The sequence below is a fragment of the Tripterygium wilfordii genome, chromosome 22 (assembly GCF_013401445.1).
Source record: "Tripterygium wilfordii isolate XIE 37 chromosome 22, ASM1340144v1, whole genome shotgun sequence".
Taxonomy (NCBI): domain Eukaryota; kingdom Viridiplantae; phylum Streptophyta; class Magnoliopsida; order Celastrales; family Celastraceae; genus Tripterygium; species Tripterygium wilfordii.
Genome location: NC_052253.1, coordinates 2,199,318 through 2,210,873, shown reverse-complemented (window position 1 = coordinate 2,210,873; position 11,556 = coordinate 2,199,318). Strand labels below are relative to the sequence as shown.

Here is an 11,556-nt window from a genome sequence, read left to right as displayed (position 1 = left end):
ATCTTGGATCGATAAGAAAGTATTAAGTGCCGTTCATGCACTACCGTCTTGTCATAAAGATTCACCGCAAAAGACGAGCCGGCCTTGGCCTGCTTTATTTACAGTGTTACAACCTTAATGCTGACCTTAATTCATTTCCCTTGACAATCAAAATTAGTTTAAAAAATTCGGCAAAAAATTGACACACTGGTACTCTATCAATTTATAATCATATTATCTAGATAGAAACTTTAGTTTATTTTTTCAATTTTTTTTAGATTAATGGGGTGGGAGATTGAAATTTTTTTTTTGGGGTTTTTTCCTTTGCATTCCTTAATGAGATTATTTTGTAATTATAATAATGGGATCAAAATTCTCGGGTTAATAACACGTATATTATAATAATAAAAGTGATAAAACTCACAGTAGTAATACTAGTGTTCATACAGCCGAGTCACTAGTTAGAGTGGTAAGAATGGTGTATCACTCTGATGACTAGGGTTCGAATCCTCCCTCTCCGTTTCAATAAAAACAAAAACTAGTGTTCATTAAATTTCAAAGTGAATTTGATAATTCATTTTGAAATATATTATATAAGTTATGGAAGGCTAATTTAAATCATTGATATTTAACTACTATTGGGTGGACTGTACTGGGCCTATTAATGAGCAGTACAAACACCATATATCCAACTCTCAATTTTGGCCCATAATTACAACAAGAATCCACGATGAATATCAAACTGGGCTTCACATTTTAGTTGGTATAAGCCCAATATAAAAAGGGAGGAAAAACCCTAGAATATTGACCGTCGGTCCGTCACATATATACCGTTTAATCTGACGGTCACAATTTGCACTTGTCTATAGACCCCGAATCCGGTCACACACTTGAGTACGTGGCTCCTTAACCATCCTCAAAATTCAACACCTGATTGACATATCTCCACCGTCGATTCCACAGAGGCACGGGGGTCGCGAGGGCGGATACGTATTTCCATTCTCCAGAGCCTACCTTTCTTGTCGACATACCTGGATTTGTCGTGTTAAAGCTTCATCGGGAACGAATCGGAGCTCAACAGCTGCATTTAACGTTATGGTACTTACAATCCCTCCCTTGTCACACATTTCTCTGTTCAATTGTGTTTAATTTCTTCTTGAAACATTTAAGTTTCACTGTATTAGGGCTTCGTTTTTGATCTGGTAATCGTTATTCCGAGTTGTCTTGTATTGAAACCAGATGCGATGATGATAATTTTTTTGCGTTATTTTCAATATGTATGCCGAGAAAATTGAGCAGAATAGGAGTGTGATTTGATGTCCTTATATCTTAGAAATTATTGTTATTTAGCCCAAGCAGTCATCGTTTATGCTAGAATAACTGTGATTCTTGTTTCTCTGGGTTTCTGATGCCTGTAAGGAGAAGGGTCACGTTCTCAATTAGTTTGTTTAGAAGTCATGATTGTGCAACTAGTTGGAATGGTGGACTTATGATTTCATTATCTAACATCGTATTTCTGGAAGCTGTTTCTGTGTTCATGGTATAGCTTTTGGTGCTGACATGCATTTTATATGACAAGTACTGTTTGTATTGGTAAGTGAATTTGGTGATCTTTGTTTTTTTTTTTTAACTGTCAAATCTCCTACATAAAAGTCTTTAAAATTACAACAGTGCATTCACAATTCACATCACTACGTTGGACATGTCCAACCATGTTTACAACCCTCTTTCATCATATTATCAGACAGAACAACCACTACCTTGGTTGTTCTCAAGTCTTTGCGACATTGATCCGGTACCCGAGTCTTGAAAAATATCTCTATGAGATAAAAACACGCCAATGTTATTAGGTGAGTTGTGTTTCTAACAGCTTGATTGTTTGGAAGTATCGACTATCGAGCATGTAGATATTATTTCGGGGCGACTCTAGTGTAAAGATGCCACTAGTAACATTCATGAAGCTAAATGAAATTCGACAATATAGTTTAACTGATTGCTCTTTCCTTTATTTTTTTTTTAAATAATCTTTCTTCCAGATTATTGATTTCCTCTTCTTTCTATAGGCACCCATGAGGAGCTTTCTTTCCTTGCGGCAGGCAGCTTTGGTACGACATCACAGTGAGAGATGTGGTGCTGGCTTCAGATCATTCAGCACCCAAGGTGCACCAACTGCTAGTACTCCACTGCCTCCCCCACCTCCTGAAAAAACCCACTTCGGTGGCCTTAAAGATGAGGACAGAATTTTCACAAACCTGTATGGGTTGCATGACCCATTTCTTAAGGGTTCAATGAAACGGGGTGATTGGTACAGAACCAAAGATTTGGTACTTAAGGGTGCTGATTGGATTGTTAATGAAATGAAGAAGTCTGGCCTCCGCGGACGTGGTGGTGCTGGTTTTCCATCTGGCCTTAAATGGTCATTCATGCCCAAAGTATCTGATGGCCGCCCTTCATATCTTGTTGTCAATGCTGATGAAAGTGAACCTGGAACCTGTAAGGACAGGGAAATCATGCGTCACGATCCACACAAATTATTGGAGGGCTGTTTGATTGCCGGGGTTGGAATGAGGGCTACTGCTGCTTACATCTACATAAGGGGTGAGTATGTGAATGAACGTAAGAACCTTGAAAGAGCCAGAAACGAGGCTTATGAAGCTGGACTTTTGGGGAAGAATGCATGTGGATCTGGTTATGATTTTGATGTACATATCCATTATGGTGCGGGTGCTTATATTTGCGGGGAAGAGACTGCCCTTTTGGAGAGCCTTGAAGGAAAACAGGGGAAACCAAGGTTGAAGCCTCCTTTCCCGGCTAATGCAGGGTTATATGGCTGTCCCACAACTGTAACAAATGTGGAAACAGTGGCTGTTTCTCCTACCATTTTGAGGCGTGGACCAGAATGGTTTGCAAGTTTTGGGAGGAAGAATAATTCAGGTACAAAACTTTTTTGTGTGTCTGGTCATGTGAACAAGCCTTGCACTGTTGAAGAAGAGATGAGTATACCCCTAAAGGAGCTGATAGAGAGGCATTGCGGAGGTGTTCGAGGTGGATGGGACAATTTACTGGCAGTTATTCCAGGGGGTTCATCTGTTCCATTGCTCCCCAAGCATATTTGTGATGACGTGCTGATGGATTATGATGCACTTAAGGCTGTTACATCAGGACTGGGGACTGCAGCTGTAATTGTGATGGATAAATCAACTGATGTTGTAGATGCAATTGCCAGGCTATCTTATTTCTACAAGCATGAAAGTTGTGGCCAGTGCACACCATGCAGAGAGGGGACACCATGGCTTTGGATGATCATGGAGAGGTTAAAGGTCGGTAATGCAAAGTTGGAAGAGATTGACATGCTTCAGGAGGTGACCAAGCAGATTGAAGGGCACACGATTTGTGCACTTGGTGATGCTGCTGCTTGGCCTGTGCAAGGTCTCATAAGGCATTTTAGGCCAGAGCTGGAGAGAAGGATCAGGGAGCGTGCAGACAAGGAATTACTGGAGGCTGCTGCTTAGGTTTGCTATGGAGGTAGCTTCTTAAACTCTTCATGCTTTATTATTTTTGTAGAGGATTAATTTTCTTTTAAGAAATTAAAAAGAAAAAAGGAGAGTATCTGTCAACTTATGCAATTTGACATTAATATTTTTTAAGACAAAAACTAGTATCAATGGTGTTTATAAAGCTTTCTGTTTGGTTAACTCTTGCAATACTGACAAATGTCCACTATGCAAATCTAAAGAAGAATCTGTTAGTAACCTGCCGCTGGCTAGTTTGGTTAGAAAGAAACAATAGGATATTTGTGAAAAAGAATACAAGTAATATGGGTCTCTTCATGGACAACTGGCTAATCACTTGAAATTACGGCTATCAGGTACTCTTAACAATTTCTTAGACTCTATTAGTTCTGATATTTCTTAAGTATGAACTACGTTGAATAACTTTTCTTGTGTCTCATTCCTTGGGTCCTTGTTTACTGTATGAGCCTCTCTCTATCTTTTTCTCCTTGGGTCATGTGTGGTGGCTGGTATGCAAGGGGTGCCATGATGTTTGAAGGCCATAACCATATGTGGACGCCTAGGCAGACCGACCGAGGTCAATATTATAGTTAATGGAAATGAAAATCATATTGTATCCTCGTTTCAGAAGGGAATATATGGGTGCTATATTGTTTTCCCCTTTTCCTGCCTTCCTTAAAAGGAAATCATAGGAGATTATGTAATGATAACACCACAATGTTTGTTTGGCATCTTGCATCTGCTCGTCATTTTTACAACCTTAGTTTCAGCATAATATTGAAGTGATCATGTTGTTTTATGTGTAATTTTCTGGTATTCTTACCTGCAGGGAATGTCCTATATTGGCGAATAATAAAGATGAAGAAAGTACAGCGAACATTGGCAGAATTGTTTGCTTGAGGCATCTGGTATTCCAGTTTCAATTTATTTTTCCCCATTTCGAACCTGTATCAATGATTAACTTCATTCACTGTTGCGAAGATATCAATAGACTTACCGTTGTATCCGGGCAGAAGTCTTGTGTTTCCCAAACATCCCTTTTGGTACATGTTAATAATGTCTGTAGTCTTTGTTTTATGTACACTTAAACTATGTTTTGATTTACGTTCCATCTAGTCGATGTGAACCTGAAAGGCGAAGGGTTCAAATTTCCAAGTTGAATCCTGAAGTACAGCTTGCATTGTGGTTGTGCTAAACTTGAGTAGAACCTGATAGTTCTGCTTCTTTTGCCTGGTCAATTAGCTGTTTTTTAATGCGTCTGAATGATTGAGATTAGTAGCGAGAGTGACGTGAAGAAGTTTATTTTCTTGGCATGTTCTTCAAGTGATTTTGAGGTACAATTTCTTTTAGTGCTGCAATTATCAGCCAATCCGAGCTGGCTATGCACAAGTTTTCTTTCTTAGCCAATTGAGTTTGGAATCTGAGCCCTGAACTTGGCCTCTCTCTCTCTCTATTGAGTTGATGCCTGTCAAAAAGCTTTGCCAGGGAGGGTATCAGACTATCATCTACTGAAAGGACAGAAAAAAAGTAATTTCTTTTATCCATGTTACGGATATTTTGTTGATTTGTTCTTTTAAATATAAATCTATTACTGGTCTGGGAAGATAATAACGTTGATGTTTACCATGGTTGTTTATTAGATTAATTTTATTCTGGTTGTCCCAAGGCTCTCCCATGGCAGAGGAGGATGACACTGTAAACCATTTAACTGGGATTTTATTAATGCTGTTCATTCAGGAATAACAAATACCTGCCCATGCAATCTTCCAATGAAATTAAAGCCATGCAAGCTTCCTAGATGCTCCTCCTGTAAACACAGATCTAGATTTTTCATATTTTATCCAAGTAAGAATTGAAGGCCTCCTTCATCTTTTGTTGCTACGGCAAATCAAAAGAAATCTGTGAGAGACCAGGCTAACTTCCAACAAAAATATGCAATTCAGCATGCAAGGATTGAAGGCAATTAACGCTAAAGCTCCCCCGAGTCATTTATTGAATTCTGCAAAGCCAAAAGAGAGAAGGCCCAAAAGGAAGGCGAAAAAACTAGCCGCATCCCTCTCCTCTCTTACCTTACAGGTAGATCTACGTATGAAATTAGGAACGTCAAACCCAACCAAGACTCATTACTCAAAAGTACGAACTACTGTGACTATATAATAATTCAGACAAGAATGCGCTCCAAAGCAGCCATCAGTACATAAATTAAATCATTACAGCTTGGTCTCGGTACCAGCAGGTGGAATACGAAGCACGTCATAATGTCCATAACCATGATATAGGACTTGTATGGGGTTTTCCTTGCCATACTCTTGCCCATATTCAGCTATGATATTGAGGCTACCAGAATTCTTATCCAACATGTAAACTGTGATTGGCATCCTAGAAATAGCAATCGCATAATATTAAAAGCCCGTTAAGAGAAGTATATGAGGTAAAGTTTAATATAATGTCTGACATTTGAAAGAAAAGGCTGAAAAAAAAATGAAACTCATCGATTTTATTCAATTTGATGAGTAGAAGTCGCATAAAAGAAAGTAATGGTAAAATTTATCGGTAGTGGTAGGCATTTGTTTGTCATATTGTCAATGAGGGTAAGCCGGTAAGGCCATCCACATAATCTATTTCAATACATACCATTCAGAGAGATGAATAAGAAGCTAGGCTGGGAACAAACAAATTTACCTCAAGACGTGCGAGGACATGAGCAACTCAGGCTCTCCTCCCCAAATATGGGTTTGTCGCATTTTTCCCACATATCTCTCGAAGTCATCTTCAAGAAACCTGTCACTGCCTATTATTTAATTCTTGCCAAAAAGTGAGGAGACGAGCATTCAACAAGATTATTGGACATTTAAACACCATTCAAAATCAAGAAAATATTGATTGACACAAGGTTCCTCGAAAAAAAATACCACTCTGTGTCTGTTCGCCTCTTGATGAATTCATCTATGACCTGTTAAATCCATTTAAAATGGTTCTATCAGAAAGTTGAAAATGAAGAAGAGAAAATAGGCAGGCAACATAAAATTCTTTTTGGATGTATGAGCATCCTATATTAACTAAGGAATAAAGCAATGCATACAGCAGAGACAGACACATAGATATAATTTAAATTTCTGTTGCACCCTCATCAAAACCTAGTAACATGATCAGAAGTCAGTTTCAACTGAACTAAAGAAAGCACGCGCAAATGTACATATCCAGCAATCAGTAAGAAGATGTGTACTGCCTAAAATTAAATATTTCTGGACATGATAATGAAGATTTCAGTAACAAAATGGTTAGATTTAAAACTTGAGTGATTAAAAATACCGAAGTAGCATTAGCCTCCTTTTATTCAATAATTAATAAAGAATGAACAAACAGCGCACGCGCGCACACACACACGTGTATATATATATATAGAGTTCTTTACTTTAGCTCTGAGCTCATCTGCAAGTTCTTTCTCATAGCTACCACTTGGAGATGGCTTCCCAGCCCTCAAACAAGCACCATGAACCACAGATCGAAATAAACATCGTCCATCTCCAGGTATCCCTAAATACAACAAACTTATTAAATCTCAGTCTATACATTAACTCGAGAGTTCAACATTAGCACCTTCACAAGTGTTCACATGCAAAACAAACATACATATTACTTGATGCGCAGCACAATATATTGTGAAAATTGAATTTAAGAATAGTCCGTAATCCGGGAAGCAAATGTCCTAACGTTGCAACTAATCACATGTCAAAAAACTAATCAATCACATGTCAAAAAACTAATCACGTGTCAAAAAAAGCAGTGAAAAACTATATCACAATTGGAAAGATAGTGTCATGTATACACGGCTCAAATGCTCAATTAATAGCAGTTTATCATGGACAACGACCCAATCAACTAAATATAGAATGCATTGCAATATTTCAGATTTAGATCCCCCAAAACATTCATAAAAAAAATGAGTCAAAACAATTATTAATAAAAAACATTGTGGACGCGAGCCATACCTAACCCATAATCCATATTAGTTTCTTTAAATTTTATCAAATTTCCAGAGATCAAAAAGGAAAAGGAAGGGGGGCAGGGACACTGTTCAAAAATCTCAATAACAATAGAACCACAAGTAAATCTTAGCAACCAAGCTAATAAAGATGAAGTAAAGAATCAAACTCCTATAAGCCAAACCCAAATCATTGTGGCCAAGCTACACCGAATCGAAAAACACAGAGAGCAAGCAAAGTATCAAATTCAAAGAAACTCATTTTTCGTGAACATTCAGAAGGAACAAACTTCTGTGATTCTTTTTTAAAAACAAAGCAGTAAACATCAAACGCGATGATTACATACGAATTGATCGAAACTGAACCGGGTCGTTACCAAGCGTAGTGTCCAGTTTCGGCATCTTTCAAACAGGAATGTCAAAACAGCAAACACTATTTCTCCTTTCCTTTTCCTTCCTGTTTCTTTTTGCATTTCATAAATTCATCAGACAATAAACCCTAGACATTGATTTCGATTTCGATTTGATTGGGAAATGGAAGTTCACTGTTGATAAGCTACAGCTTGAGATTGACTACGGAGGCATGAGAGCGACAACAGAGAGCCAAAAGACATGGAACCTTTCGCGGTGAGCGATTGCGAGACGCCTTGAGAATCGAATTCGATTCCATTTCTGTGATGGCTGTGGTTGTGCTTGGAGTTCGTGGAAAGAAGTATCTGTACAAAGCGCATATAAGATTCCAGACATTTTTGAGCCGTAAGAATATAAAAAATTTTAATTTTCCAATTAAATATTTCAATTTTAGATTCTCATAAAAGTATAAATAAATTTAGGTATGCCATAAGAATATACAATTAATTTTCAAATTATTGAACACTTAAATTTTTGATCTTCTCTCATAGAAGAACAATTTATCAAAAATAAAACCACTCTAAAAAATATGGCATTTCTCATTTTTATAACAACTTCTATATCTCCAATTATAAAATATCTCTCTTCCTCACCATCCCTATAATCCCTATAATGTATGATACAAATGTATGAATTTCAATTAAGGTCGTATTCCATGGTTGTAATTCTCACAAATGTATGTATTTCAGTTAGGGTCGTATTCTATGGTTATGATTCTCTTAGGACCAAACTTCCTCATTATTTTAAAAGGGGATTGCACTATAGAAGACACCAAAAAAAAAAAAAAAAAAAAACCCTCCGTATTTTCGCACTTCAAAAATCAAACCAAAATCTTTAATGAGGCACCTTAACTTTTTCAAAGAAATCAAAAAGATTCCTACTTTCTCTTCAAAAAGCTAAAATCTCTAAAATGAACTGCTCTTAAGTCTTAAGTAAAACACTATCACAGTGGGGACTCCTAGAAAAAAATTCTTCTTGTGCAGAGTCTTGTTCAAATGTAGCATTCTGCAACTTCAAGGGAAGTTCTAAAAGAAAAGGGGGGGATCATCAATATCACAGTACTAAAATTATAGAAAAACCACCACATTACATAGGCTTGTAAGGAAGTGTTCTTTAAGAGGCAGAACAAATACCTCTTAACCATATTTACTAAAATATCAAAATTTTCTTACACCGACGGATGAGACAGAAAGTATTGATAGCTTACCGCCTTCGTTTTCTGCTAAAACCATATTAACCATGGTTCACATAACATAATAACTAATAAGCACTCATTTCATTACATCATAAGAGTCCAGCTTGTCATTGTACTCCAACACCTTCATTCTTATCTTGGATGTATCTACCCAAGTAACAAAGTCCTCCATATTTCTCGTCACAAGAAAGGCAGGATCAGTAACTGTATCAGGACCAACTCGAACATGTCCTTGCTCAATGTATGTGATGGCTTCTTTCAAGTGCTCGGCAAATTGCTTCTTCACCAAAACAGTTGAAAGCCTACGTCTTAAGACAATGAAAATAGAAGAATAAAATCAATGCGTTCTAATAGAGAAGTATAAGAAAGTTCATGGTGAGAGTGGCTAAGAGAACACATTTTTAAAAATCCTATTAAAAAGAAGAGTAACTGACTAATTAAAATCAAAGTTTACCACCCTTCTTAAAGAAATGTGGAAAAACTATTTCCACAATACTCAATCACAAAAGAAGAGCCTTAAATCCGGTAGCATTTTTAACTTACATCACGCAACTAATTAGCACAAATTTATCACTTAAAGCAACAATGGCAACTATAAAAACGTCAATTCACCTGCAAAAGGATGAAACTGAGAGGCGATCACACAACGCCAAGCTTTTCCTGGTTGGTATCACACCCATATCGAAGCTGTTATTTACAAACAAACAACAAAAGGCTAGTTTCAATACCTTTTTAAAAGGGAAACCGAAAAAGAAGGAATTGGAAAGAGGCAAGGGGTAACTATTAAGGCGAAAGAAAAGACAACATGAAGTCCAGTTTAATATTCCTTTTAACTAACACCCTATAATCAGTACTAGATAATCTAAAGAGCAACAATAAATACGGAGGTTGGATGGACGCATTAGCCATGAATTAAGTCTATTAAGACAAAAGGTTCAACACTAATTCCCAATTCAGACAAGCTAAAAATAAGACGACCTAGCATGATGGGGACTGATAACTACTCGTGACATTAAGACTTATGTGCAAATTCTCATACATGAGGGCTGTGATAAACTAGTATTTCAAAGGTCTTTTATTTTACCCAGTACATCAGCTTCCTGATCATGTCAACATATTTTTGTAATCAGTTTCTAAGCTTTAGCACTGTAAGCTTTAGTACATATATTTAAGCTTTCGTAAAATCTGGTCTGAGAATTATTCAAGAAAACGTTGGCCTTGAAAGGAGGGAAAAATCACTTTCTATCAACTTACAAGGGAAAAAACTGCAAGGAAACAAAACCAACTGCACTAGACTGCTATAACGGTGGCAGCCTGGCAGGCTCCTGGAAGTGGAACTAACCCCCATGATCAGTGTGACTGTTTCTGTGGCATGAACATGAAACACGTAACTTGCAATGAACCATTATGCTAGGCTAGGTCCTGCCTAAGTTGCATGAAAACCTTGTTCTCAGATTAATCGGGAGCACCCATGAAAGCTTTAGTGTATAATGGGAAACTAATGGAAACACAACAGAGTTCTACAGCCATATCCGAGTAGCAACATACCACAACTATAAACGGTTAAGAGTCTTAAGACAGCCAATACACATCATTTCAGAAAATTTTGGAGACGAATTTCTTAAGCTCTTCTCATTCCTTCGTGAAACCAATTTCTCGAGTTCACACAGACTCGCACTCGGGATGCATACATCCAAACTAAATATCAATAATTCCAGACCAAAAAAAATCCATGAGAACTGGAGGAAACTGAAACAAACTTTAAACAATAGCCAAGGAAAAAAAAAAAAACTAATGCTTGAAGAATCATATAACAAGATACGAAATTCACATGAATGCGAACTCACAGCTTCTGTAGAAGGAAATCAGTCATCTCAACCCGAAAAGGGTCTCTTGGGTCCAACTGCTTCAGTATATTCACCAACTTCTGAACCATCCGACAAATACTCGAATATCTGTTCCCAATTTTGTTCAATGAAACAATACATTAGTCCTAACTAAACCCAAAACAGAAACAAATCCCAGAATCAAGAGTTCACATGAAAAACAAGTAAGAGTATACTATACTTTTTGTAATCATCACGACCGGTCACATGATAGCGTTGCATAACCCGGGCTTCCCTATGGCCCCCTTCTCTCTTCCATTCCAAGAAATTCACCTTCTTCAAAAGCTTCTTCTCATGGAACTTTAGCTTCCTCATTTCTCACCCTGTGAGACAGAGAACCTTAAACCCTGGCAATGATTCTATAATGCCCTTCTTAAAGCCCTAGCTGTTAAACAGAGTTGCGAGCTATGGTATTTCGATTTCCTTCTGCTGGGTTCCTTTGCTGGGTTTGAAGATTCCTAATTCCTACCCTAGGTTACAATTAGGGATTCGTGTTATTGCCTTTTTGGTGCGAAAGCCGAAAGGTTGAGTCAAAGGTTAACTCAGGTTAAGTTTTAACTTCAGTTAATTTTTCTCTTCCCCTTAAGT

At 37.4% G+C, this 11,556-nt stretch overlaps 3 protein-coding genes across 6 annotated transcripts; 1 reads left to right on the top strand and 2 right to left on the bottom strand.

Annotated features, from left to right (window-relative positions):
* The first annotated feature begins 918 nt into the window (after window positions 1-918).
* LOC119991705 (NADH dehydrogenase [ubiquinone] flavoprotein 1, mitochondrial-like) lies at window positions 919-4,667 on the top strand. The gene is made up of 3 exons (XM_038838116.1): window positions 919-1,077; window positions 2,043-3,504; window positions 4,321-4,667. The coding sequence occupies exons 1-2, from the start codon at window positions 1,075-1,077 to the stop codon at window positions 3,489-3,491; spliced, it is 1,452 nt and encodes a 483-aa protein (XP_038694044.1). The 5' UTR covers window positions 919-1,074; the 3' UTR covers window positions 3,492-3,504; window positions 4,321-4,667.
* Window positions 4,668-5,454: 787 nt separating this feature from the next.
* LOC119990997 (OVARIAN TUMOR DOMAIN-containing deubiquitinating enzyme 4-like) lies at window positions 5,455-8,305 on the bottom strand. 4 transcript variants are annotated; one of them, XM_038837165.1, is made up of 5 exons: window positions 7,854-8,305; window positions 6,907-7,028; window positions 6,404-6,444; window positions 6,174-6,278; window positions 5,455-5,870 (listed from the first exon to the last, which is right to left on the bottom strand). In XM_038837165.1, the coding sequence occupies exons 1-5, from the start codon at window positions 7,876-7,878 to the stop codon at window positions 5,702-5,704; spliced, it is 462 nt and encodes a 153-aa protein (XP_038693093.1). In that variant the 5' UTR covers window positions 7,879-8,305; the 3' UTR covers window positions 5,455-5,701. The 4 variants fall into 4 exon arrangements, with proteins under 4 accessions (XP_038693093.1, XP_038693091.1, XP_038693092.1 ...); XM_038837163.1 differs by having other exon boundaries at window positions 7,824-8,304; XM_038837164.1 differs by having other exon boundaries at window positions 6,174-6,272; window positions 7,824-8,297.
* Window positions 8,306-8,928: 623 nt separating this feature from the next.
* On the bottom strand, window positions 8,929-11,450 carry LOC119990770 (U3 small nucleolar ribonucleoprotein protein IMP3-like). The gene is made up of 4 exons (XM_038836861.1): window positions 11,150-11,450; window positions 10,930-11,037; window positions 9,695-9,769; window positions 8,929-9,390 (listed from the first exon to the last, which is right to left on the bottom strand). Exons 1-4 carry the CDS (start codon window positions 11,281-11,283, stop codon window positions 9,159-9,161), a joined length of 549 nt encoding a protein of 182 aa, XP_038692789.1. The 5' UTR covers window positions 11,284-11,450; the 3' UTR covers window positions 8,929-9,158.
* Between the last annotated feature and the right edge of the window lie 106 nt (window positions 11,451-11,556).